At 41.6% G+C, this 27,592-nt stretch overlaps 1 protein-coding gene across 2 annotated transcripts in view; it reads right to left on the reverse strand.

Moving 5' to 3' along the window:
* Window positions 1-1,041: 1,041 nt before the first annotated feature.
* The window catches only part of VOPP1 (VOPP1 WW domain binding protein), a 64,145-nt gene continuing 37,594 nt past the window's right edge, over window positions 1,042-27,592 (reverse strand). For both annotated transcript variants that reach the window (XM_033074895.2, XM_033074887.2), the window contains exons 2-5: window positions 19,904-19,962; window positions 5,915-5,992; window positions 3,778-3,914; window positions 1,042-1,503 (exon numbers count right to left, since the gene is read on the reverse strand). In XM_033074895.2, the coding sequence (XP_032930786.1) occupies window positions 1,322-1,503; window positions 3,778-3,914; window positions 5,915-5,992; window positions 19,904-19,962 (456 nt within the window). In that variant the 3' untranslated portion in view covers window positions 1,042-1,321. The remainder of the gene's footprint in view (window positions 1,504-3,777; window positions 3,915-5,914; window positions 5,993-19,903; window positions 19,963-27,592) is intronic.

The raw sequence follows: 27,592 nt of genomic DNA on the forward strand, positions 1-27,592 counted from the left end.
TTTTGTCACTGCTCAGTGACATGACTGAATATGAACAAAGGGAGAAGGTCCCATTAGTACAAAGTCATGTTTCAGAGCAACTTCAAATTTTTGCTAGACATGGATGGGTGTGAGAGCCCTGATGGCAAAGGGGCTCTGTGTTTATTTGAAGATGTTCATTTGTGGTCATTCAGAGGGTTGGTCATGAACACTCACAGCAAAATGCATGAAGAGCTAAGAGATACTGAAAGCCAAATTATCTGTGCATCAGGTCAAAGAAAGCTATTAAGTACCTGTCTCAAAAAGTTACTATTTTTCTGACCTAGAGAGAAGAGCAGATTTACAGATCTGTCACCTAAGATGACAGCTTTACTTGGTACTCTTTGTGGCAGCAGACTATAATGAAAGATACTATTTCTCAGGAACTAAACTCCCATCAACGCCAAAGAGAGTAAATTTGTACCTCTGCTCCCATCCCTTCTTACTGTAAATATTTTCCAATTTAGGAAAGAAAACTTATGTCTTTCTTATATGTTTCTAACTGGTCTATCAAGAGGTACAAGTAGCTCTGAGATTGTAACACCTTTCCTTTCATGCCAACATCTACCTCATTCTCTGTTTCATGCAATCTCAGCACTGGCAAAACAAGGGGAGCCAAGATGCCAATCACAGAGCCAGGTGATGGACAAGAAACACTCAAGTCCCAGTCCTTAATATTTGGATGCATCATTTAAAGGAACAACTCCCTCTTTTCTAGGGCACTTGGCAAAGCCTCTGCCACAACTCAACCAATACTGGTACTCTATAGTCACAGTGACCTTTATCAGAGCATCTTCCTGTTATACATCAGAAAGAGATGGTAGTCACAATTTCTGGTAAAATCATTGCCCTGCTGCTTCTACCTTTATCCTCTTTCTCTGTTGTTTCCCTTAGCTGACGGCATTTCTGCTGTGGGGTCTTAAGAGGTTGCATATCACTCTGGTGTTGCAAGAACTGCTATCAGTAACCTGCCACGACGCAATTAAAACCTTGATTGAAATGAACAATAAATAAAAAGACATACAGGTTTTAAATATAGGTTTCCATTTAAAGCATTACAAAGACAACTTCTCTCATTTTGAAGACAAAGAAAAAATCCACTTCTACTAAAAAAAAAAAGGAAAAAAAGAAAAAAAATTAAAATCACCCCTTTGCAAGTAACTTTAATGAGGAAAGGTGCAGGGAAGGGAAGGAGAGAGGACTTGGAGAACTAGCAAGTGTTCAAAAGGGCAGGTGCCCTCCATCTTGGTCATTTTGCAATTGCACCTTCTTCTCACACAGTCAGGTCAGAGAGCCAGAGTCCTCACGTGGAGGATTTCACCACCTGCTCATAGGGGGGAGGTGGTGTGTTGCAATAGGAAGGTGGGGGTGGGTAAACCGGGTTTCCTTGTGGGGAATTGGGCTGGACGTGGAAAGCCATAGCCATGGGATTCATCACAGGTCCACCTGGATCTGTGTAATACGGCACTCCAGGTTGTTGTGACCCTGAAAGAAAGAAAAAAAGGGAGAGAAAAGGTATCAGCAACAGCAGAGGCATCAGGCTGTGCTCTCTCAGGGCCTGTGCTCTGCATACTCAGACTAGGTTTTTCAAAGTGTTCATCAGAGCAAAGACAAGGAGTATCTTTCTCCCTTCAGGAAAAAAAAAAAAACAAAACAGGCTGGCAGGACTGTATTCACCTCTTCAGATACTACCAAAAAGTTTCAGTTTTGCATCCAATGGAAATCACTTAGTGAAACAAAGGGCACCATTGCCCCAAGCAACTACCATTTGAAAGGGAAAACAGCGAGCCCTGTTCAGTTGCTCTGACAGAAAAGCTGTTCTGTCTGCACAGAGAAGAGGCGTGGGATCCCAGACGGACAAAGGAGTCTCTACTGTGGTCCTGACTCAGGTGTCAAGTCTTACAAAAGGACTTCAGAGATTATTTTGTGGTGTCCTGGATCTGTGGATAAGCCAAAGTGAGGCTCAGATGGATAATTTCCCTCCTAGGCATAATACAGTTTAGAGGTGAACCTGCATGAAGCAGGGAGCCAAGCTGTAGTCAGTTACTGCTGGCTAACACAATGAGACAAGATTGCTTCGCATAGATTCAATAGATTACATCGGAGCCTGCAGGGACAGGGAAAGGAAATGTATGGCCAAACACAAAACTCCTTGGCTATGACACGTAAGGAGTAGCAGAGATTGCTGCCAGTAAGAACAAAGCTGGCGTGTAATCCTCCTCAGGTATCACAGTGGGTGGTGGAAGATGACTTAATGCAACTGAAGTCACAGACTATCTCAAGACATAAGTTAGATTTTTTTTATCTTTCTCTCTGTCTGTTTAAATAAAGATAGACTGGGAAAAAAGTCATGGCTAAGCAACAGGTTTTCTTCTTTTGGTGCCAGTCTGTGTTTCCTATAATGACAGAACTTCTAAGGGATCTTCCCCTTTCATTCTCCCAGTCAGGGTCCCAGAAAAGCACGCCCAGCAGATGCTGCTGGAATGGCAGAAAGATGCTGCTATCTCTGCAGCGAAGGAGTGAGACAGGCTATGAGTCGTATTTTGAGAGCTCCACCTCAACAGTGAATTGGCTACTGGTACCAACCAGAGAGTGACTAGTGGAAAATGGGAACTTGCTTGACTACTAATTGTCATTGCTTTTGCTGTTAAATATTTCTAGAACAGTAGAAAAACTAAAACTAAAAAATAAAATAAATGGTGGGGTTAGCTTCAGAGCCCAGAGCTTTTAAGTAATAGTAATAACTGTCTGGAAGCAGGTGCCATAATCAGGTCATCAAAAAGCTTGTGCTTATTTTATATTTACCCACAATTTATGTTCCATGAAGCACCATGGAAGAGTAAAACCATGTTCTAAATTTAAATCTGGTGTTTATCAATCCAGCCAAAGACATTCCCTATTCACATAAACTCAAGGGTATTTTTCAGGCTTAAAAATATTAGTCTGGTTGGATTGGCTCCACCCAGTTGAAAAATATTCTGTTCAGTCAAGGAGAAAAACAGATGCAGATGCAGAATGGGAGCTCTAAAAAAATTCCTTAGGATTTAAACAAGGAAGGTGAGTAAAATGTCAGTTTGTATCTGTAACATCTTTTTAACCATTTTGGCCTAGAAGAGTTCCCAACTGGAACTAGCTACCAGAGGGGAAGAAATTACAAATTTAGAAAGCAGTTTTACCAGAGGAGTCCTCACTAGGTAGGTCCTCCTGATGCTCACAGTTATGACTTACCAGACAGACAGCAATCAGACTAACAAGGGAGAAAAGACTATTCTGCCATAGAAAGACAGCAGCATGGAACATTGAAGGCAAATCAAAAATACTTGCAAGATGGCCAGATTCTGGAAGAAAATGCTAGGCTTTCTTTCACCTCTGCCAGATATTATCAAGTCTATTTAAAACTCTTTCTTCCTGTGACTGTTGAACACCTATCATTTTGCCTACAACATAAAGGGAGAGCTTGCCAGCCTCCTTCCATGCATGGACACACACCTGTAAAGCTATTAGGAACCAAACAGACCTGAAAGTTCTGTCATCCCATGTGTTTCAAAACCACTTCCACCCCGCAGCTGAATTACATTGTTGGAAAGGCTGAAGACATCACTCACTGCAGGAGGTGGCTGCATGTTTTAGTGCAGTGCAATCCCTTGTACAAATCACACAGTTTCCAAAAAACAATGAAACAAAAGCTCAAAACCCAACCATTTTTAGTGCCTTGGCCAGAGTAAGAAACCAGTGAAACTTCTAAGAGCAGTGTCTGACCTGATGCAGTGTTGACTGGTTGTCTGGTGTAAGACACATTAAAAGTAGGTTCTTCTACTAATGGAGGAGGGTACATCCGCCTCCGGATAAAGAAACCAGCTCCACAACAGAACAAAACTCCCATCATCAAAAGGAACCTAGGCAAAAAGAAGAGGGAAGTCAAAACCTGCACATTCAGGCAGCATTTAAATCCAGACTGCTGACTGAGAATACATCAGCCTCCAACTTTTAACAGGGTTTCTTAAATAAGTTTCCTCTTGAGAGCAGGTCTGTCATTTGGGATAGCACTCATAGAGCACTTATGGATATATTATGGACATCTTCAGTGATTAGTACCATTGTCAAAGTTCTCTGGCATGTAACTCAGAAGTAAAAACACCTGAACTTTTCAAAAGCTCAGATTCATACCTGACCTTGGCCACTGGAATGTTAAACCGGAATGCCAGGTCAGTACAGATTCAAACTGCACATCTTGGATGCATGCCCCAAGCTTAGTAGCATCTAGGTTGCTCAGGATGTTTGTGGAGTACAGAGAGGAATACTATTCTGCATTTGCCATTAAAATAAGAATGTTAGGTATTTTTAAATTAACTCAACCCTTTAATTTCATCTCCTGTGGGAAATACGGTAACTGGCACTTAAGCTCAAGCCAGAAGACTGAAGCATTCAGTACTAATGGTGAAAAACTTCTGTGCTTCCTAAGTGGGATATTACATTCTCCCTAAAAAAGAAATGATTTAGCTACCATTCTCCTCCTCTCAGCATCTTTTTCAACCTCACTAAAGTGTCCTCATCATTTCCTTGCCCTGGTGTGGTGGAAACAGGAACATGCAGCAAGGGCACATCAGATTTTGTTCACAGTGGCTTTCACTGTGTTTCCTTGATCAGTTATCAGACACTTCAGTGACTCATGCAAGCTCTTGTAAGTAGGAATGATTCTTCTGCCTTGTAATTGCAATCTTGTTTCATGGCTTTTTACTGGAAGACAATGACTGTGCTTTTTTGGAAGGGAAGTTGGCCAAAGGCAAGCCTACACACCATGCTTATCTCCTCTGGAGAATTCCCAGGTGGCTGAGAGGAACAGTGTGGTGCAGCCTGGCAGCACGAGTTATTTCATTCAAAGGCTAAAACTCTGTTCTTGTTTCTACATTAGAAATGAGAGCAGAAGGAGATTCTTTTTCCCTGAGCCAATATTAATACATTCCCCTTTGGCAGTGTTCCTGCAAAGGATTTTTTTCTGAACAGAAAAACAGAGATTTATGACGTCACCCCAGGGATTGAGATAGAGAGCTCTTCACTTATATCAGTAAGGATTGTACACTGAAATGCCACAGTCAGCTTTGGGAAATCTCTGTATTATAGTATACACCAGGCTTCTGGTTTTCACTGTTTATTTGTTTCAGTTTCAAAGGCTTTTTTTCAATCAGTCTTCAAATTCCACATTAAAATGCCTGAAATCAGGTTTTCTAGGAGAATCTTTGCTTTTTCTTTACTGTAATGAGATGGTTTTATTCAGGTGCTTTCTTAAATTCCACTCCAAAAAGAATTTACCTTATTTTTTCATTATGCATATAACACTGATTAGTTTAAGCTTTATCCAGATTACTGAGCTGCTGGTTTCACAAGCTCAATCTTTCTGCCTTCTTTTCCTTTGCTGTCATCTCCAGTGAAATCCTCATAGTCACAAATGTACCTCTCTTCCTTTTTAATTGAAGCCTCAATTCAGCTGGCAAGAATATATTAAACCCTGCCTAAAAGCACAATCTTGCTTATATGATCCTCTTTTAAAACTGAGTGCCCAAAAAAAGGGAAGAATGTTGCTGCTTGGTAGTACCTGGGACAGCCATAAAGAATTCAGCATTCTGGATAAAAGTGGAACTGCTGCTTATACAAAGCAGCGGGATGCAGAAGCAGGAAAGGTCAGTCTTACATGATTAACCTCCTATTTTAGTATTTTCTTACAACATCAGGAGAATGTATAAGAAAAAAACAAAATCCGTGCATTTCTATGCACACATATACCTTCCTACATACTTGCACCTACTATATTTAAAATACCAGGGCTGGCAATATCCTGATTTAAGTCCAACCAACAGGACGAGGACAAACACAAAATTCCCAAATTCCCTGGACCTACCAAAAATACCATAGTCGCTGGATAGAGAGAGCTCTTACACAGCATCTTGAGCCACAGCAATCCTCATAGGAGCGACATCTGCAGAGAAATAAAGAGACAGGGGTGTTAGAGGAGTGGCTGTGGCTCAGATTAAAACGGCATCCCCAACCCTGACACCATTCCCACCCCTGACCAAAGCATTATTTTAAGAACAGACTATCCTTGGCTGGATAAAGCTGTCAATCATATACATGGCACAGTTCTATTCCCAATCAGGAACTTTTTCCATGTTATTGAAACTACCTTCCTGTACACTTAACCTTAAACCACCTCAAAACGGATGAATATGGTGTTCAATTCTATATAAAAAAAAAAGGTAAGTTATAAAGAAAAGCAGTATCACAGTGTTTTCTTTCATAGTAAATGAAAATTGCAGACCCCCAACAGATGTTTGGAGTTTTATTCACTGGAACAGACAAGAACTGCCACAATAAAACTGCCAGATCACCCTTTCTTTGAAATCAGCAGCTTCCAAGCAGAGAAACCACTGAGTGCAGAGAAAATTCCAATTGTTTGCAAATTTTATACCCTCTTTTCCTTCTCAGAAATTGCACTAGACTGCAATTGCCAACAACTCCCATTATTAAAGCAGCCTTTCCTCTAAAAAAGCCCCACACTTCAAATTTTGTACGCACAGAACATTTTTAAAGGTATTACAGCACCAATCATTGTGAGCACGAGGTACCACTTCATGAAAAGCAAGCACATACGTTAAGGGCAACCTCTGAACAATTCCTACAATAATTCCTATTCCCACACCAATCAAGTCTACTTAATAGGGAAAAGGACCAAGTTATCACAGAATCTATGGTATGTTACAGACTTGGATGGAAATAAACAGATTAGCACATCCACATACAAAAAGAAAAGAGGAGGTGACCACAATTGGATTAATCTTCTTAAGGGTGTTCATATCTGTGTGCAGAATGCACATATTGATTTAAGCATCTGATCCTGGAGGTTTGCTCAACTGCATGACTGTGCTCCCATATTTGTATGCGAACTAAAACCATGTCAATTGAATAACTCTACAGACAATTACACATTTACATGCTCAATTAACAAGGCTTCAGAAAATACATTGTCACATAGGCTTCAGCCTCTAACTGGGGCTAGAGGGCGATGCTCTATGGATACATAATCAGTTGTTTTGCAAGTGAAAACAGTTATTACTCTTCTGATGACAAATAAGTAGGATTTATTCAGGCAAGCCAGGGGATCTGACATGATCATCATGGCAAGGCTAATTAAGACTCAGGCACCCTGTTTGAGACTTAGGCCAAGAAAGTTGCTCAAGCCAAAAGAGAAAACACCCACTTTGCTGTCACTGAACCTGAAAGTGACCCACCTGCAGCTTTTCTTCTTGAAAGCTTCCCAAGATCCTGACAACTTCTCACACTTAAAGCTACCAAACTTCACGTAACTACTAACAAGACTTAGCGAGTGAGCATTAACTTCAGTCTCCTTGGCACCATGAAATTAAATATTCCTCCATGCTTCCACAGTGGTTCAACCCAACAGGAGCTTTCAAGACATATGTTGAAGTGAAAGACAGATTGAGGTTCCTCATGAAAAGGGCTGCAAGCTGCTCTCTTCTGCTACACCAGTGCTCATAGTACCCCTCTGGTCTTCAATATACTTTGGTTGGAGCACTTAACCCATGGTGATGGGTACTTGCCCCCTTGGCTGATGTTGCACAGCAAGGATTTTGTTAGGCCAGAAGAGCAGAGAAGGAACAGAGCCCTTAAATCCAGAAGCCCTTCTTGAGTCCATTAGGACAAAGATAAAAAGAAGGATTTTTGGAATGTGAGCAGTCTATCTCTGCCTCCACACGCTGGCTCTGTCAGTCCAAACACCTACATCTGACCACACACAGAATGGAGAGTGGAGGCACCATTTCCCAGAGCCCCAAGAGCTTCACCTGTAATAAAACTTAAACAGAGAGGTCAGAGAGACTGCACACACACCTCCCCCATGCCCACCCCTGCCTTGCTTATTTTGTACCTGTTTTCTCCAGAGCCAGAAGAGATGAGAAATGCCTATTTTAATATATATAATTATGGTGATTCAAACCATCAAAATTAAAGGAGCATCTGTAGAGAAATATAGTACCTCAATCTATTTTTTATCTGTAAATTACCCAGGTTATGAGTCAGCACCATTTTTAAAGTCTCAATGGCTTAGCTTTTATTCCTGCAAAAGAAAGCTAAAGCACCAGCTGGAAAGCAGAAAGACTACACTGCTGAATATTTATGAAGCTCCTGACATCACTGACTGACAAACAAACAGGCCATCAAAGAAATTTCAGGTGACTGAATTTTCAAATCGTTGAAAACAACGATGCAAAGGATGGAGGAGCCTCTCATCCTGGCTGCAATTCCTGGGAGTCAGTAAGCTTTCCGAGCCAGCTCATCGCAGGCTGAGCACTGCATTTGCTGGGTAGAGCTGTGAAAGTAAACCACTACCACAATCCTCACAATCCTTTGAGATCTGACACTGGTAACTTTGTCACTTTGTACCGATAAAACAAAACAGGTTCTTTATTCTGTGCGCCTGTGAGAACGGACACATGTACCCATATGTAGGAGCCTGGAATCAAGGCTGGAATCAAGATGATGCCAACCTGCTGTTTGTACTCCCCACCACTTCACAGCAGCACCAAAAAAGACTGGAAGAGTGAACATTCCATTTGCTGATACTGCCATCAGACTACAGCAAAAGCTCTGCTGATCTCTTGTTCTTGATTCAACACAGTATGGAAAAACAACCCAACTCCTGACAATATTGATCCCAATTACATGACAATTAACTTAATTACAAAAGCCATATTTACTAGCTGGCAAAAGTCAACAACAAAATCAGCTTATTAATAGAGTAACTTGCAAGCTTAAGTATAATCAGTCTTTGATGTACTGTCTCTCACTGCCTGGCGGCAAATCACAGCAGAATTAAAACCCTGGTTCATTAAAAAAACCCACAATTAAGCACATGCACATTGAACTGGTATGCATTTTCTTTAAATTGAACCCATGCTTTGGCTTTGCTTTACAAGGAAGGATCAGTGTGCCCAAAGCCAGCTGAAGCAGAATGTGCCTTACTATCAATCAAAACTGGACTGAACCCATTTATAGAAGACTTTCCTAAAGTCAATTTCCCTCTTTTCACAGATCAGTGATGATCCCAAGAACTGCATTTCTCTAAGACAATGTTCATTTCATTGATCAAAAATTAACCTATGACACAGGATAAGACATAATTAGTTGCTTTGCTGATCTGCAACTTCACCAAGAATACAGTCTCTCAAAAACTGTCTGCAATGGGATTTATGATTTAGAAGGAAAATCTTTTCATTCATAATTCAGTGGAATGAATGGACTGTATGTGCATGTCCAGTATCTTGCACTGCTGGCACACCAAAGAACTGCTGTCACCCATCAAAGTTGTGTGTCAGGTTACAGGGACAAGATTTTTATCTGGGTTCACACTTAAATCATGGCACTGAACTTCCTTCCTTCATGGACAAGTAAAGCATAGAGTTTCACATAAAGATATACGGTATGACCCAAACCATTACAAACCAAGTGATCTGTGGATAATAGCTGCTCAATGAAATGGTCCAATAGCTCTTCTCCAGTTATACCTGCACCTACACAGTTGAACAAATCCCTTCCTACAAGAGTTGCTGCAGCAAAGAGCTGCATTCCCTACCACCATCACATCTTTGAAATAAATAGAAGCTGTAGTATTCTTAGGTTTTTTTCTCTAGATGTTTTACATCATATGGGCCAAAACCCAATTTAACGTTTAAGGTGTTTGATTAGTAATGTATTTTGGAAGACTGAAACGAAACAGAAATTGTCAACCCACATGTAGTGGCAGAAACCCTACTGTATACACAGAGATAGAGCAGGTAAAATAAAACCACAATCTCACATCAACAACCAGATGTAGTAAACTGCATCATCTCTAACCTCACCTTGTTTTGAAGACAAGTCTGACATGAATTCCAAAAAAAGGTCACCAGTCATAGGTTAAATGATTATACATGGGTATGTAAATTCTATGATACAAATTGGGATTCACTGAAACAAAAGAAGCACTGGCAGTTTTGGAGTGGAGGGGGAAAGAAAACTAAAGGGGACAGTGTAATGTACACAGTCAGGGGAGTGTGTAAATGAAAATACAGCAGTAGACCAAAGCTAAGAACACAAAGGAGACATTTTGGTGGTTGGTGTGGCATTAGGCGAAGCTGAGGAAGTGCCGAATGCAGCCCTAATATTGGCACGGGCAAAAGACCAGGAGTCGTAAGAACTGTAAGGGGTGAACTGCTGAGGTTTGGTCATCTCCAGGCAGATTCAATGCTGAGCCTCCAAAGACAGAAGGTTCAGGTCTGCTCCCATGGAACAGATGATAGCAGACAGTTGAAGTGTGCATATGCATTTACTTGTTCTAGAACAAAAAAAGTTTTAAAAATGAAGTAATCTAATCTGCTTGCAGCTCAACTGCCAGGACACAATGATGCTGAACAGAGAAAAAGCAAGCCTTGAAACATAAAGAAAAAGCAAGCAATCACCACAAAGTGACTAGCAGAAACAATTCTGATGAAGTTCTGAGTTGTGGCTGTGCTATCAAAGAGGAGTGATGTCACTGCCACAAGACTGAGACCTGACAGGTGAAAAATGGGAAAGATCAACAGAAGGTGTACTATGTACCTAAGAAAGAGTTATTTTTCTACCAAGTTTACCTAAACTTCTATTCATTTCCAACATTCCACAGGTGCATTTCCATCTTTCCATAAAAATGCAGTCTTCAAAGCAAATCCATTGCCTGTACTGCTGTCTAAGGAAAGACACAGACTATTGGCTGTAGACATGGAGAAGAACACCACACAATGGAGGGGTTATCCCAAGGAATCTGTGTTGCTACAGGTGCCCACAGAACATGGAAATCAAAACACAGTCCATCTCTGCACTCACAAGTCCCATCTAAGTAACTGTTTTTGAGTCTCAAAGTGGTTTAACCTCTCTCCAGAAAGATGCTGCAACACAAAGGCCACATCCTTCCACTGGCATTCACCCAAGTGCTTGAGGAGCAGTAAGACAGGTAAGGTCTTTGGCAGGTGGAGCAGAGTCATGGGAACATCTGCATTCTGGCCTTGGTCTTAGGGTCATTTGTGTCTCCTTGGCCTAATTTCCAGCAGACATGATTCTACCACAGTCGCCTGCAGTTACAGGTTCTCAGCACCAAAATAATTTATCTTTTTATAAATAGCAAAGATCTCTCAGCATATGCAATAACAGTGCCTTGTAAAAAACAGGTCTGATAAGTATGAATAGTTAAGTTTATTACAATAAATACAGTTGCTTCATAGGTGAATGCAGCTGTGACCTCAGTGCACATCTGTACTTCAAAGTGAAATCACTGCTACAAGGATAGCATTAGAGAGATAGTTATCCAGGTACAGTAATTTCACGAATACAAGCCGCAGCAATTTGACAAAAATTTTGGTGGAAACCTGGAAGTGCGGCTAATACTCGGGAGCGGCTAATATGTGAATAATTTTCTGACATTTACAACCCCAGACGTGCCAGCCAGGGTGCCGAGCCAAGCACCTGCCAGTAAAAGCTGGCATTCCGTGATTGTTACAGTGTTACTCTGTTGCCCTGGCTCCCTGCAGGCAGCACGGGGGGCGGGGAGAGAGGCGGGAGAGCTCTCCCCTCCTCTGCCGCAGTCCAGGGGAGAGACGAGGGGAGCCTGCGCCGCCATTGCCACGGCCGGGGAAGAGGAGGGGGGCCCGCGCCGCCATTGCCGCGGCTCGGGGAGCTAATGGGAGCCCCGCGCCGCCATTACCGCAGCTCGGGGAGGAGGGGGGGGGGGGCTCTGCCCCTGCCCTCTGCCGCCGTGGTGGGAGCAGGGGGTGCTCCGTGCTCGGCCAGCGCCGCGGCGCGAGTGGGGTGCGCTCTCCGTGCCCGGCCAGCGCTGCAGCGGGAGCAGGGCCGGGGTGAGCGAACCCAGAGGCGGCGGCCAGCCCCGAGCGGCACCACCAAGCTGGGCCACCTGGCCCCGTCAGCAGCCCCCAGTTAGTATTTGGCAACTTTGTTGCACGCGGGTCCTCGCTGCGAACCACAGAGCGGCTTATATTCAGGTGCGGCTTATTTATGGACAAAAAACGAAATATTTGCCAATACCCAGAGATGCGGCTTATACTCAGTGCGGCTTGTATTCATGAATTTACTGTACTTGGTAAATCACACAGCCCTTAACTACATAAGAAAATGCAAGACAAAAAAAAAAAGGAAAAAGGTTGTCAGGCAATTTTTTTCTACGGAGTAGAAACAACTGAGATAGAAACAATATTTTCTCAGATCAGAGTCCTTTGTGTACTTTGACACAACTAAAATCTCCTACAAGACAAGATACTTGGCTCCTGTCCTTCACACAGAGGTGAAAAACCAGAGCAGGCAACAGATGAAAAAGGGCTTATTTCTCAATTACTCTTTAGGTGAAGAGCCTATAAACACCATCTCTGTGCAAGAGCTCAGCAGAATACAGAAATCCTCTCCCACTTCTGATGGGACGAGAAGTATTTGCTCAGGTGCTTCCATCAATCCTCATAATCTTCTGCTACCCAAAGGTTTGCCATAACTCCAGCCATCTCTTCCCAGATCCCAAGCAGAAAGTCACCCTACAGAGGAACTGTCTTTGCTGTCTGTAAAAGTACTGCATGGCTTTCTGGTCAGTACATATCCATCTAAAAATTTTCTCTGCTCCCCTTGTGGCAGAACCTAGAAAGAATTGCAGTGTTTGGGCTTTGGCAGTATACAGAGCCTTAAACAACCATTTTTCAACACAGACTAAACGCTTTTCTTTCACAGAACAAAGCAGAGCATTGCCTAAGGCTCTGACAAAAGTAAGCCACAGATAATGCCTCTGACACTTTTGAATTTTTTGGAGGTGGAATTGTAAATTTCTCATATCAACAGGAATGAGGACTTGTAGTTAATCATCAGGCCCCTTATTAAACAGATGATTAGTTCTTCATATATCAAGCTGCTCCCAGTGGGTGGGCAGTCCTACTGCATCTCATCCCTACTTTGGGAAATCATAAGCAATCTGCTGGCAGGGGGCAATGGGCATCCAGGAATTTGTTGTCTGCCTCAATTTAAGATACTAACACATAGTAAAGCTTTTTTTCCTGCACCGAGCCATTGCATGATCAAATGCAGAGAAGTAGTAATGGCCAACTGTTAAGTGCCACCAAGTCTTTCAAAACTTTAATTCAGGGTTTCCCTACTTAGAAAGGATTAGAACTTCAAGATTACTTAGGTGTCAGAATGCACTTTGACACTGTCCACTGAAGATCAAACCAGGCGCAACCCTTTTTGTCCCACAGACAGGAAGCCAGAGGAAACTGATTCTCAGCCTCTCATTAGGGTTCTTACCTGGGACATGGAAGAATTAAGACCTGATGAGTATTTCAAATCAAACATCCTCCACAGGAAAAAGTGAGGCTCACTCATGGTAAGTCACTACTATGGTTATCACATCCTCTGGAAATGAGAAGGGGATGGGACTGGATTCTCGGCTCCACCTCAGCCAGGGGAGTACCCCACAGAGGATGCCCTCTTTTCCTCTTTCCTCACCTTTCTCAGAATCAGCTGTCTATACCTGGTTATTCGTCAGTCTCCAACTCCAAAATCATCCCAAGCTTTAAAATTGAAATTAGGTCCATCACCTGTCTGATGGCCTGTGAAGGTTGAGACATTAAACCCCTCTCCAGGACCTACTCCTAGCAAGCTGAGCTGGATGTTAATTTGGTAGCCTAATTCACCCTCGATTCCTTTAGATAACTGATTAATTGAAGGAAATTCCAGTTTCTGGCAAGGCACCTACCTGCTTTGTAACACCAGTCTCTTATTTGGAACAAGGAGTAAGCCACCCCAAGGGCACTGACTTTTGGAGCTAGTTGTAACATTTTGCTTTGTCATTGTTTAAGGCAACGCAGGACTGAGCAATGGTGGTGGGTTTCTGTTGCCTTTTATATGGATGGTCTGGTAATTACTGCTGTTCTCCTCCAGACACAAACCGTGCACTTACGTTCTTGTATTGAACTACATCTGCAAACAGGCCCTTCCTGAGTCTGCTCACTGCATAAGTGGTGACACTGGAGTGAATCCAGGTCTCTGTTTCTGTACAGTGCCAGCTATTCAAGGCACCTGGAAGCATGCAAAACTATCACACTGCTTCCCCTCTCCCTCCTCCCTCTTGGCTTCAAATCAAATGAAAGGATAAATCAGCAGCTATATTACTGCCCTATGCACACACCTGCTGACACTCCATGCAGCTGTAATTGCAATGGAAAACTAAGTGTACCATCAGGAAAGCAAACTTAATGAACAACAGTAAACATAACAGGATGTGGAGCACAGACAATAGCCACCATCATGCAACACACCCAGTGTCTGTTTTGGGGTGCTTTCTCAGTCTCTTGCGCACATGTTCATGGAAGAAGTGCCCTCTAAGCTATCTGAGTAACAGCAAGAGAAAACACATTTTTTAATGTTTTCATGTGGGACACTTTGCAGGTTCTTGATAATGCACAGAATTATTATGGACTGATCACAAAGAATATAAGGACTCATATTCAAAACCCAGATGAATACGGGTGTGTGGTAAGTACAATAAAACTTAATTGGTAAAGTAATAGAATCATGTGGAAATGTGCAAAAAATTCATTTTCAAAACCCATGAAAAACCACAAACTTAATATATTCCTCATTTTTCTAGACAATAAGAAAAATAAGTTACTCTTCCCATGCAGGGCAGGAACTTGTTTTAAACATGAAGAATATTAGCAAACATTCATTTCTAAGGTTTCCATTAGTATTCTTATACTAATTCTAATTGAAAAATAAACAGATTTCATCAACACAAATGTGTACATGTGTAGTTGTCTGCTGTATGCAGTAAACTGGTTTCTACAGTGGAAACATCCCAAAAATACAGCACTTCCACCTGCTTTCAGCATTAATTCAGGATAAGAATTAGAAGATACTATGAGATGCCAGTCGTCTCTGTTCTGTTCTTCACATAATTACCAACAGCAATGATTAACACTTCCTTCCAGAGAAAATGTCCATGTTTCTTTCTGGAGGTCTTTCATGTAGTAGCACACCTTTGAGAAGTCAAGACTTACTATAGACAAGAAACCCACAGCAGAACTCAGATGCAAAAAGTCAGTATTTAGGAGGTAGAAGAAGATACAGGCTACCAAGGAGGCATTTAGAAATCATCACATATACAAGTAGGTGTGATGTTAGAAAAGCCAAACCTCACCTACAACTAGTAGTTGGAAGGGACACTAAGTCCATTAAGAAGAGCTTCTAGCACTACACTGACAGTGGAAGCCATCTATGGACAAACCAGAGAGCAGGAGATGTCATTACCCTAACTTCAGCACAGCTTTCCACCCTGTCTCCCTCAATATTCTCATAACCAAGTGCAGACCTTAGAGTCTGGACAGGTAGGCAGTGAAATGGGTTAAAAAAAACCACAAACAGAAACACCATGGTGAGGCTCTGAGGGCAGGGGATAATGGGTCCCCCTCCCTGTGGCTGAGTCCTTCACTGACTCAGTGACATCAGCCGTGCTGTATCTATTGCTGTGGACACTTGCCTACCACTCATACTCAAAAACATTCCTGCTGTTTTATAAATATGCCATGAAGCCTGGCAAGGAGAGGATTAGAAACATGCATCTGGAATTTGTCACCTCATTAAAAGCCCCAGTATGATGGTAGCTAACAACTGAAGGAAAAATAAACAAGAAAATACCTATGGGATTGATCAGGAAATATACTTCACCCTGCAGTGAAAGGGACATTCATTATCATTCTAATCAAACTGCTACCCATCAACAAAACATAAGGCAGCCTTCCCTCTCCTATTCATGCCCAATTTAGAAGTGGAAAACCAAGTGAAGTATCTTAAGTGCTGCTGGCATCTGCTTACAGAGAAGGTGGTTTTGCAATCTAATGCATTCTCTATGTTACTATGCACACTATTGCCATGGAAGAAAAGTACCTTGAGTGTTTCTTCTGCCAACTATCAGCACATCTGAGATAAGGTTGAGCTGGCTTACTTAAGTGAGAGTGGGATGAGGATCCTTGTAGAGCATCAGTCGAGTTTCTTGGGACAGCTTTAAACTCTGAAACACTTTCTGTGCATCCACACAAGGAGACATAAGATCTAATTCTTTAAGCAAAGTCAGGAATAACTTGGTTCCCTGCTTTTCCAAAGGGTAAGAATTAGACTCCTTATCCAACGACTAATTCCTTTCTCTGCTTTATATTTACTTACTTATTTTTCTAGGTCATATTAAAACATATTTTGCTTAAGTAGGACAAAAGTAACTGGCAACAGTCCCTGGTGATTCGGGCAACAAGGACATGGAGAAATGGTTGGATGGGTTAGCAAAATAAGTTAAGAGCAGTCTTGGAAGTTCTCTGTACTAATGACAGAAAACTAGTGCAAGTCTCTCAAATTCTTGGTAAGACTTCCATGTTCACTTCTGGTCAGAAATAAGCTGTATCTTACACAGGAGAGGGAAAAATTTTTGGAAAATTATCAATTCCTCAGTCTAGCCTTAAGAAATGAAATTACATTTGAAAGAAACATGCTTGAATTAAACTAAAACTTACTGATGATATATGAAGGATAGAATAATTATGTCCATTAGAAAAATTATTTTTTAAAAATACTAGTACCATTCAATAATTGGACAGAAAGATGTATCATTAGTTCTGGAACAGCGATCTCCAACCTTTGCCCTAGTTGAAAGACAGAAAACATAATAGACAAGTTTTAAGAAAGTTTTGGACAATATCTCTAACAGATTTTTCTTTTTAAAATTATTATACTGAAAGGCAGATTGAATAAAAAAACCTAAAAAACCCTTAAGCTCTAAAACAGGAACTGTCAAGTTTTACCCCCCCAAATCTGAATTTCCCAAACACTTCTTTTGGCACACTGTTCCTCTGGCTTAGCAGACACATTATCTGTCTTTGGATGGTTGAAGTAGAGCCTTTACAGGAAAGATTAACTCAGCTATCTTGCCTTTAAACTTCTCATAAAAGCAAACCACCACTTTATATGAGGAGTCCACCAGATTTCTATTACTCTGGGTAATTTAAAGAGAGGCAGGCACCTTCTAGGAGAATGTGCCTACCCAGCAGTGATAAGACGTGTAGATGGGCCAGTTCAGGGATATCTTGGTCCCAGCATGCCATACTGCATTCGTGAGTAGACACAGCACTTGGCATTTCTGAGCTGACATGCCAACCTTTTCATTATAATACCAACTGTCTCAGTGAGAGATGTGACAGAGTGTCAGCATGGGACTGAAATCACAGCGAAATCATTAAAAAGGATTGCATTGTTGGGCTTTGTAAGTCTCCAAAGACAGGACAGTCTTGAGACCAAAGGAGAGACTACATATATTAACTGGGTAAAAAAACAGGGATAGAAACAAATGGAATCTATTGTGAACTCCTTTAAATGTACATCTAAATATATCTGCTTCTTATGGAGTGTTGCTACAAAAATTGTAAGATACAATAAAACCTGCTTCACTACAGCACATCCCAGATCTAGATTTGTACAGAGGAGGTTGTCTCAGGACAAAGTTATGCATTATGCTTTTAGATAATTTAACATGTAACCATATACTGATGGAGACGATGCTATTCATGCCTCCTCCTCCACAATATGCAGAATACTCCCTTCCTCCCATTTCACCAGTGTTTGCCAAAAACTATACCAAGCTGATTCAACACTGACTCGAATGTGCTAAAATGAACAACTTTCTGTGGGAATAACAAATTGAATTAACTCAGTGAAGGGTCAAACAAGTGCTGAAGCAATGGGACTTCACCCTAAGATACTGAGATTGGAGTTGTGCCTCTTCTCCACCATACAGGTGTGAAAAGACAGAGCACGTAGGAAGCAGCTGGGGACCCTAGACAACAGAAACTGAAATTGCAGGAGTAACAAAGTAGAACAGCCCAGGCAATATAGACATGCATGACCTTCCTATTGCCTTGATGCATCTCCCCTTTAACCCTGCTGGGCTCCTGTGCACTCCAAATACCCTCTCCCTACTCCTTTCCCTATTCCTTCATTTGTCACACATAGTATCGATCCTCTGAGCTTTATCATCCCCAAATCCTTATCATCTTTTCCTAGTGTTTCTTCATGCCCACTTAAACTCATAACCACAACAACATTAGCATTAACGTGACACTCATCACCATCGGGACAATTGCTGAGCACAAACATCCCACCCTTCCCTTCCCCTTCCTTTTTCCATTTACTTGCACTACTCAGGAGAGTGGTAACCACAACACTTTCATGCAATGACTTGGGTAACATGGTGCTGCAGTAACTACTGCAAAACAAACAATGACTAGTGACAGTCTTCTGATTGACCTGACAGTGTCAATATACAACAGGATTTTTTTGTAACCCTTGCTTTGGCAGGACTCTGTATGTACACAAAGGGTCTGAACCAAATACCCAGTCTCCAAGTAGCCCTTGTATTGCCAAGGGAGACAAAACACCACCTGTGAAAGCACGTGGGCAGAAAGGTAAGCAAAACACCAAGGTGATGAGGAATAACACACTCCTGAATGTCAAGGTACAGTGGGATTTTCACAATTTTGTAACATCCCTGCTTCTTTCTCACATTGCAGAAAAGCAATATAAAATGTAGGTGGAACCAAAGTCTGTTGTTATTAGCATGCAAAGAAAATGAACTTATTTAAATTCCCCCATCTGTTCTGGCCAATCATTTATGAGTAATTTGCAACATTTCAGTCATCTGAAAAAAAGACAGTGAGTTCTAGGCACTAACACGTGCTAAGCAGTTAATATCGAGGATCACAGGTGATTAAATCATGGTGTTTCATTCTTTCTATCATAGTGTTTCATTCTTTCTGTGGGCTTTGTTTCACAATTGGTTTCCTGGCTGCTTTTTGTCACTAGCATTTCTCTCCTGCTTCTGGCAGATGAAGTGGAGGTGGAAATGAAAAGGGAGGGAAGTTCTTGGGTAGCATAAGGATTAAGATTATAGTAATTTCCAATCCTTCAGCAAAAAAGAGCTTGCTCAGAGAACAGATAACCTAATGCTCTTCCACCCCACTTTATTTTTTTTTAAAGTTATGTTTACAGTTGTTTGCAATTTTAAAGTTATCAACCCAAACAAAAAGTTTACTACATTTATCTCCTTTCTACCCCCAGATCCACATGGAATGTACCTCCCATCCACATATTACCTCCACTTTTTTGTCACTGCTGTGGGCAGCATGAAACAGAAAACTGCAATTACAGAAACCCTCAGTCATACACCTACAGGTCATTGACATTTGGTTCATACCCAAGCCTGATGTGAATGCAGATGCCACTTATCAAAAGAACAATTAAGCCATGGATAACAAATAATCTCAAATTAAACAACAGTAATCTATTAAATAATCTCTAAATTAAACAACAGTATTAGCACAGGGACAAGTTACTTTCAAAGCATTCTTGGTACTCTGTCTGATTAACTGTCATTGTCCAAAACAAGGGGAGAACTGCCTTCACATTGCTCTACTTATGCTTCTTCTCAGTGTTCTGAAATAAGAGCTGTTTAAGTACTTGAGTTTTATTTTCAGTTGGAAAGGTCATCTGATATGTGTGGCAAAATGAATCTGTACACTTTTTTAATAAGGAAAAAGGGAAAAGATATGTGTTATAGGGAAGGAGGGAAATGAAAGTTTACTGCATCTTCATTTTCTTAATTTGCAAAAGTCTCACAGAAGTTATAGAAAAAGTATAATTAGTAAAAGAGTAATAGTCTAAGAGCCTACAGAATTGAATTCTCTTTTGAAAAAGAAAAGTAATGACTACTTACATATAATATGTAGGATATAATCCTTCAAAGTACCAGCAATGCTTTTTGGCCTCTGTACACTACAAAGAAAGAAAAATATGGTATTAATATTTACATAGGATGATGTACAGTTATAAACACAAGCTTAGAGTATTTATAAATACTGTGACTCGGAGCAGTTAGGAAAGGTTTATATTCCCAAAGATTTCCCAATCCAGACACACACAGCGAGTGGGAAGTCAGTTCATGTAAATGACAGCATGTCCTGCCAGGATTCAGATCCCTCACGCAGGGACGGCTTTGTCTGCGGGGCCCCACCAGCTTCCCACAGTTCCCAAACAAAGTCAGTCCCGAACAAACATCTGGTGCAGACCCAGGAGCGAGCTGCATGTGTTCCCTGGCAGAGTTGGTGCCTTAAAAAGATCACGGACAACTTAAGAGCTCATGTGTGGTTACAGTCCCTTACGAGACCTTCAAGGCACAAGCAATTTGATGATACTACGCATATGACTACACAATAATCCAACAGTTATAGGGAATTATTCCTCTTTCTGGAAGTGTGTGGCATGTGCAGCCAGGCTCAGGAAGGAGCAGAATGGAGAATCACCTATCCCATCTCCTCTTCCTACAGCTTGGAAATGTCTCAAGTGTTTACTGAAGCAGTGGGGAAAGGAAACTGCTTTCTGCAGCTCAGGGGTATTGCTCTCCTTTGTGGATTGCCGGCGTATCCCTGAGAAAGGATGGCGAGAGGCATTTTCTCGGCATGTGTGTGCCAGCGACGTGAGAAGCGCTCATCCTTACAGGCACCGCCAGAGCACAGGCGACAGCTCGCAACAATAGTAGCCCCTAATAAAGAAAACCAGATGTCAAGCTCAAGCTCTATGCAACGCACAAAATATTTCTGTGTATCCCACTGACATCACTAGTACAAATGCCATCTTCACAGCAGACACAGCTTCAGCAGCTCCCCTGCAAGCTGTATTGTCCAATCACAAATGGCACGGCATTGTGGGACACTCACTGCAGAGCAGTGAGGAATATCTGGGGTTTTAGCAACAATTCCCTCTGCTGCTCACACCTGACACCTGACGACAGAGAGCCTCTGGCACACTGCCAGTGTTTGGATCATTATTCCTGTTCACTTGGCAGCTCACCTTTAAATAATAGCTCGTTTAAGTTTATTAGCCTTCCCAAATCCCAGAATACTAAATGAATCCAGTTAAGACAAAGACAGAGTGATTTTAGATCCTTGACTCTCATTCTTCATGAATAAAAAAGGCTGCAAACTCTTTAATGAGTGTCTGATGAGCTAAATCACAGACAGATCAATTACAGCCTTTGAAGACAAACTGCTAAGGATTAAATTGTTACGAGTGGTACAGGAGATTGGGGGAGGAGGAGAAGATGCTTTCGATGCATGTGATCAGGCCTTTTTCCAGTAACACAACAGGCTCACACCAGTCTATGAAATGCACAAGCTTTAGCTTATGCTGGAAGGACCAGTCCCCTTTCTCTAGGATAAACACAGCAGAAACCTTGTTCCTCTCTCAAATTGATGCCATGGTCCAGGCAGTAAATTCAGGACTCCTTAGCTTCTGCTGAAGCAAGTGGTGTTGAAAGATCCATCTCTGCATTTGCCCTACGCTGTCCTTCTCCCCTCTCCTTCAAAGTTTCCAACCTTTTAACCCATCCTTCCAAATATTTTCACCAGCTGGCTGTTTCCTCTTACTCTAAAATTAGAAATATGTCAAGTTTCTCTCCATAACACCATGCAAACCTACATGCATTGAAAAACCCAGTAGGCATGCTGCCAAGTCACTGAAAAATATTTGGTTCTTCACCTTTGAAGGCTGTAGATCAGCAGATGTTGGCTAAAATTCCAGTGCCTGCAGGTCAGTCCCCTGGGAAGCCTCATTTCAGAGTATAGCTTGGTGTGTGCACTGCCATTAAATGCTTTTCCTTCCTGCTTCTCAGCCAGTATGAGTCACCATTTACCTCAACAGCCTTGAAGCCTTTTGTCAGTCCCAAGGATTTTAATTGATGTTTTCCCAGAAATGTTTCTGAGCACGTGGAGCCTGCACACCCTTTGTAAGTGTAAAGCAGACATTTATATTCAGCACTGCCCCCCCCCATATTTTAATCTGCTTTACAAGTCCTAAAATGAATTGGGAGGATTCCACCTTCCAACATCTCCCTAACTGTAGGATTTCTGTTTCTGCCTCTAAATAACTCTTCAGACAGCCAATATGCTTACTGTTGTCATAAGAAAGGGTCCAGCCTTTTCCAGCTGGGAAAGTTCCTTCCAGTTTACAGGGCTTAGATACCTGCACTAAACATCCTTTGCTGCCCAGATTTAGTTTTAAATTGGAAGAGCAGGCACCAATCCCAGTTCTGCCTTTTTCAATATCACAGTTCTATGAATACTGCGTGGCAGTTGTTCAGCTCTCCTACATGTGAATCGGGCAAAAAAAGCAAGTGGACCTCAAATGTGAGCAGCAGAGCAAAATCTGATCCACATGACATGTCAGACAGATTAACACGCACAAGGACAAACTGCCGAGCGCCCTGCTCAGTTAAACTCCCACTCATCTCCATGGCAACTTTACTCCAGTAAAGCCTGACATAAAGCAGGCGGTACTAACCACCCTCTCCACTGCTGGTTAGCAGACTTCGCAGGAATTTGCTGCTGAGAATAAGTTGAGAGTGTCACTGCACCAGAGAGATGAATGGAGGTCAGGGTACAGACTAGCTTTTCCCACCCCACATACATCCTCTGAAGAAGGCTACAATAATCCACCACTTGCCAGGATCCAAATTATTCTTCTGAGTGGTACTGGCCTCAATAGCTAAGCTGGTGGACAGCCACACAAGAGTAAGAGGAGACATCAGGCCCTCAGCCTTTGGAAAGCAATGTCCTTGTAGTTGTTTGAGACTATTAAACCCTCAAGAAAGCACAGCTAGCAGGTACTCGCTGCAGCCCACAAACCAGATGCAAAGGGACGATTAGTCATATTGCTGCAATACAATAAGACCTCACACATCAGGATGGGTGCCCACTCTGCCAGGTCCCATAGGAAGCCAGGCTGTATATCAAACTTTCTAACAAGCACTCATTCATGTATTTTAAAAGCCATTTACCCATTAACTAATAGCCAAAAGTCTGTCTATGGTTTTAAAACTAAGATTAGGTACAGTCCTAGTAATACTTCCAGCCTTTCTAGGGAAAGGACTCTGCACATTTCTCTTACAAAATTCTCCTTTCTATGCCCTTTAAGATTTTGGCACAGCTATAAAACACAAATATGAGAGTACATTCATTTTAAAAATAAATTATGCAGGCCTAATTGGGTGTGCATACATAATCTTTAGAGAATTAACGGTATGTGAATTAGCCAGATGCTTGAATACATTCCTTAAGTTTGCAAAGAAGAGAAAGAGAAAAAAACACAAGACTTGGTTTTTTGTTTGTCTGATTTTAAATAAACCAGCATCTGTCTTGTAGCCTGTTTCCTCTGCAAGACTGTAGCAATTGCAAGCTGTCTTTTTCGGTGGCCTCTAAATTATTTCAGATTTTCTTTAAAAAAGGAAACCTGCTTCCTGCCACAGATTGATATTGCAAATGTTACAGCTGCTAGTAAGAACAATGAGAAATAGGAGTTACTGAAACATTAGCCAAAGACTGGTTTTGATCACACCATAAAATACAGAATACAAAATGCACATGTAGGCACATGGCGTGGGGGATGCTAGAGCACGCAGCCTGCTCACTGAATGTCAGGTGGTACACCACAGATAGCATTTCTGCAAATCCTGCAAAGCCTATCTCTATCAGGAATATCCTCCACATTGCACATCACTACCTCTCAGTCCACAGGACAACGAAAAGAAAATAGATCTGATCGATTAATTACTCTTTGTAATCAAGGGATTCACAGCCAGTGCCTTCAGTGGAGGTTTGGAAATTAATAACAAAAAAGTAAAAGCAAATAATGCCCCATATGCATATTCCAGTATCAGAACAGTCCTTTTTTGTTACGGGTACCAATGAAAACAGCAGCCTGCTGTGGACAGCTGTGCCTGTGGAGGGCAAATGGAGGGCAATTGCTATCTGTATGCTGAAGGGATGTCCAGAGTGAGTTTGTGACATCTGCTCAAATCCAGATTCTGTAGGAGGCATGGGGCTGCTATCAGTCACAAGGCCAGTTACCAGCAACTAAGGGGGAGCCTTTCTTTTCCATTATGTATTACAGGATCCAAGGCAGATTCAGAAGAACAAATGCAGGTATTTAACAGTCTCATACTGACATGATGGAAATTGCCTGCTTAATGGTTGTAACTTCCCACTTAGCTGGGTATATGCTATACATTAGTAGGGTTCAAGATGATCCATATGCCGGTTCTTGTGGCTACAGCCTCTGAGGCTTTGCTCAGGTTAATACACAGATGAACAGGAAGAAAGAGCCAGAAGTATCTATGACATCTTAAACATCTCGTTGTTTCTAAGCATCACACAATCTTATTCCAACACAGAGCCAGAACTCTGTCTTCCATACTGTTGGATCAAACCAGTAACTGAGAAAATGGGAAGGACAACACTTTTCTCACCATATGGCTCCACAGCATCTGAGAAACAACCATCTATACCTGCTGCCTCTCTTACAGAAGGCCACTTGTAAAATTCAGATCTCTCCTGGTTTCATTGGTCACTGCACCTGACACATATTTGATGAAGCCCAGACAAAATGAAGATAAAGTCTATGCTGCAACTCCAGACTAAATAGGCAGTTCCAGAAGGCACATTATTGGCTACGAATCACAATGTTTTATGGGTTCTGACCTTTAAATCTGCATCAGTTTTCAGAACACTATCTCCTTTTCAGTGCCTAGACAAGAGCTGGAAACATTATGAGATACAAGCTAGGTTGTATCAGAAGGACTACTGCGTGCTGAAAGTTTGAAAGACTGTATTTGCAGACACAAGAATATGAGGCATCCTGTTCTTCCATTGCCAAGAAAAGGGCAAATTATCCATTAAAGTAAGAGACAGCATATCCTGAATGTGGAAAGTGCAGCCTAAGGGTGAAAGCATTTTGGTAGAGAAAACACATTTTGTTTTAGCCTTGCCTGAAAACATCAAAATTCATCCCTACTTCTTCCCTGGTGATGATAACAGCTGAGGGTGAAAGTAACCCATCCACAAAAGTATTCCAAGACACTGAACTCACAAGCCATGTTACCAGTGATTTCAACATATACCTTTGTTGCAAAAGACAGGAGCAACTTTTACTAAAACTCATGATTATGTTAAGGTATTTTTATTTAATGAAGTAATGAGAACACAGCAGGAAGCTCACATATAAAAGGATGCCAATCCTTTATGAAGCTTTCTCTCTCATTTAATAGTAAACAGAATAAATACTATTTCAGCTATACAACTCTTTGATCAACACCAAGATTACAAAGACATATAACTCATAGTATAAGTAATGATTCTCATGTATTTCATAAGGAAATTAAATGGTTTTGGTTCAAACTTTTTGGTTAAGACAATTGGTTTTGGTTACACTTTTTGTCTGTTCTCTAAGAAAGAAGGGAATATTTCTGATAACAGGATTCGTAAAAGAAACAACTTTTCCGCCTTCATTTAATTAGTGTGTGTTTTGTAACAGTAAAAAATTTCAGCACAAGCATCTAATTGTTATTATTTCTTGTGCTGTTCAGAGAACACATATTAATTATCATATTTTTATTCACAAAGTATTATTTTACATTCAGCTCTATTAACCTTTCCCACAGAGGAAATACAAATATCCCTTGTATGTCATTTCATTTCAGGAACCTCACTCATTTATTTGTTAATTTTTTTTTTTTTTTTGGTCCATTATGCAGCAAATTGTAAATGCACTTCAGTCCCAGAACAATACCATTTCAATTGAATATAATTCCTTCATCCATATCCAGGGGAGGAAAAAAGGAAGAAATACAAGGCAAAGCAAGGCACCCTTGTTTTCCAGAGCCCAGGACAGGAAGGGTGCAGCTCAGCACCGCGGACAGCGTTCTCCCTCCCCGCAGTGCCCCAGGGTTGCTGCACCTTCCCCACAGCCCGACTGGGGCAATAATTCATCTGTACAAAATCTCACCCACACACATCACCTCACTCAGCTCTCAGGTCTCTCTCACCCACACCTACCAACAGTAGCCACACCTCTAATTATCTCTCTGCATGTGTGAGTCCTAATACGAGAAATTAATAAGCACAACTGCCATAGAATCACAGAATATCACAACCTGGAAGGGTTCCATAAAAACTTAGTCCAGGTCCCTGCTCCTCACAGGACTACCTAACATTACACCATATGTTTAAGAGCATCATACAGATGCTCCTTGAACTCTGACAGGTTTGGTGCCACAAACACTTCCCTGAATAGTCTGTTCCAGTGATCTCAGCAAAGAACCTTTTCCAAATGTCCGATCTGAACTTCTACCAATGCAGCTTCATTCCATTCCCTCATGTCCTACTGCTGATCACCAGAGAGAAATTAGCACCTCCCCATCCACTACCCCTCTTGAAGAAGTTACAGACTTCACTGAGATCACCCTTCAGCCTTCTTTTCTCTATGCTTCACAAAATGAGTGATCCCAGCTGCCTTTCATTAAGTCTTGCCTTTCACCACCTCAGTGACTCTCCTCTTGATGCTCTCCAATACTTTTATGTTCTTCTAATATTGTGGCACCCAAAACCGCACACAGGACTCCAGTTGGAGCCACACCAATGCAGGGTAGAGCGGGACATTGGACCAGCTTCCCTGGATCGGCTGACAATGCTGTGCTTGATGCATCCAGGACACAGTTGGAACTTTTGGCTTCCAGGGCATACTGTTGACTCATATCCAACTTCACATCAACCCAAACCATCATCAGACTGCCTTGGATGTAACAGCTGTACTCAATCTTTTTCAAACTGTTTGGAAAACATAGTTATGATAGTTGTCATAGTTATGTGAAATACCCAGCTGAGTTCCACATCAGAATGTCAACCCAGATGCTTACAAAAGTGCCAAGAGATCCTGGGTATCAGAGAAGTTTAGGACTTGCTTTACCTTCTTTCTTTAATTTCTACACCCATAAATGCAGCAATAATTGCACAAACGTAAAAGCTGGGGTTTGGAGTTGTTTAAACCTTCCTGGTGGAATTGACCTTACACTGAAAGTTCTAATGTTAGATCTGCAAGAAAGCATGAGCCATGCAACATACTGAAGGCATTCTTATCCAAGAAAAGCAAAATAGACTCAACATTCCACTGGAGTCTCTGTAGCTTCAAGGGGGTAGTGGCAGACGTCCACTATTTCCACACTCAGTCTCTTTGGAAATGAAACAAACCTAAATAAACTTCTTTATATAAAATGATTTGGTGACACAATGCCTTTACTATTATGACTCTAATGAACACCATGAATGCAGACACCAAACCAGCTTTCCTTCGACTGAGAACTAGAAGCTTGGTTCATCTCCAGACTTGACCCTGAGTGGGTACTTTCTGCCGGCAGGAACTGATGCTATTTAGGGTACTATTAAGGGCAAAGCCTATTTTTAGGTTTCTCCAGTTTTTATCTAAAACGGTGCCAGTCCATGTTGAACTGGCAAATTTGCCTGTTTCCTACATGCATTTCATTCTTCTGCTTTAACATCCCAATAATGGAAACAGCCTC

The sequence above is a fragment of the Catharus ustulatus genome, chromosome 1 (assembly GCF_009819885.2).
Source record: "Catharus ustulatus isolate bCatUst1 chromosome 1, bCatUst1.pri.v2, whole genome shotgun sequence".
NCBI lineage: Eukaryota > Metazoa > Chordata > Aves > Passeriformes > Turdidae > Catharus > Catharus ustulatus.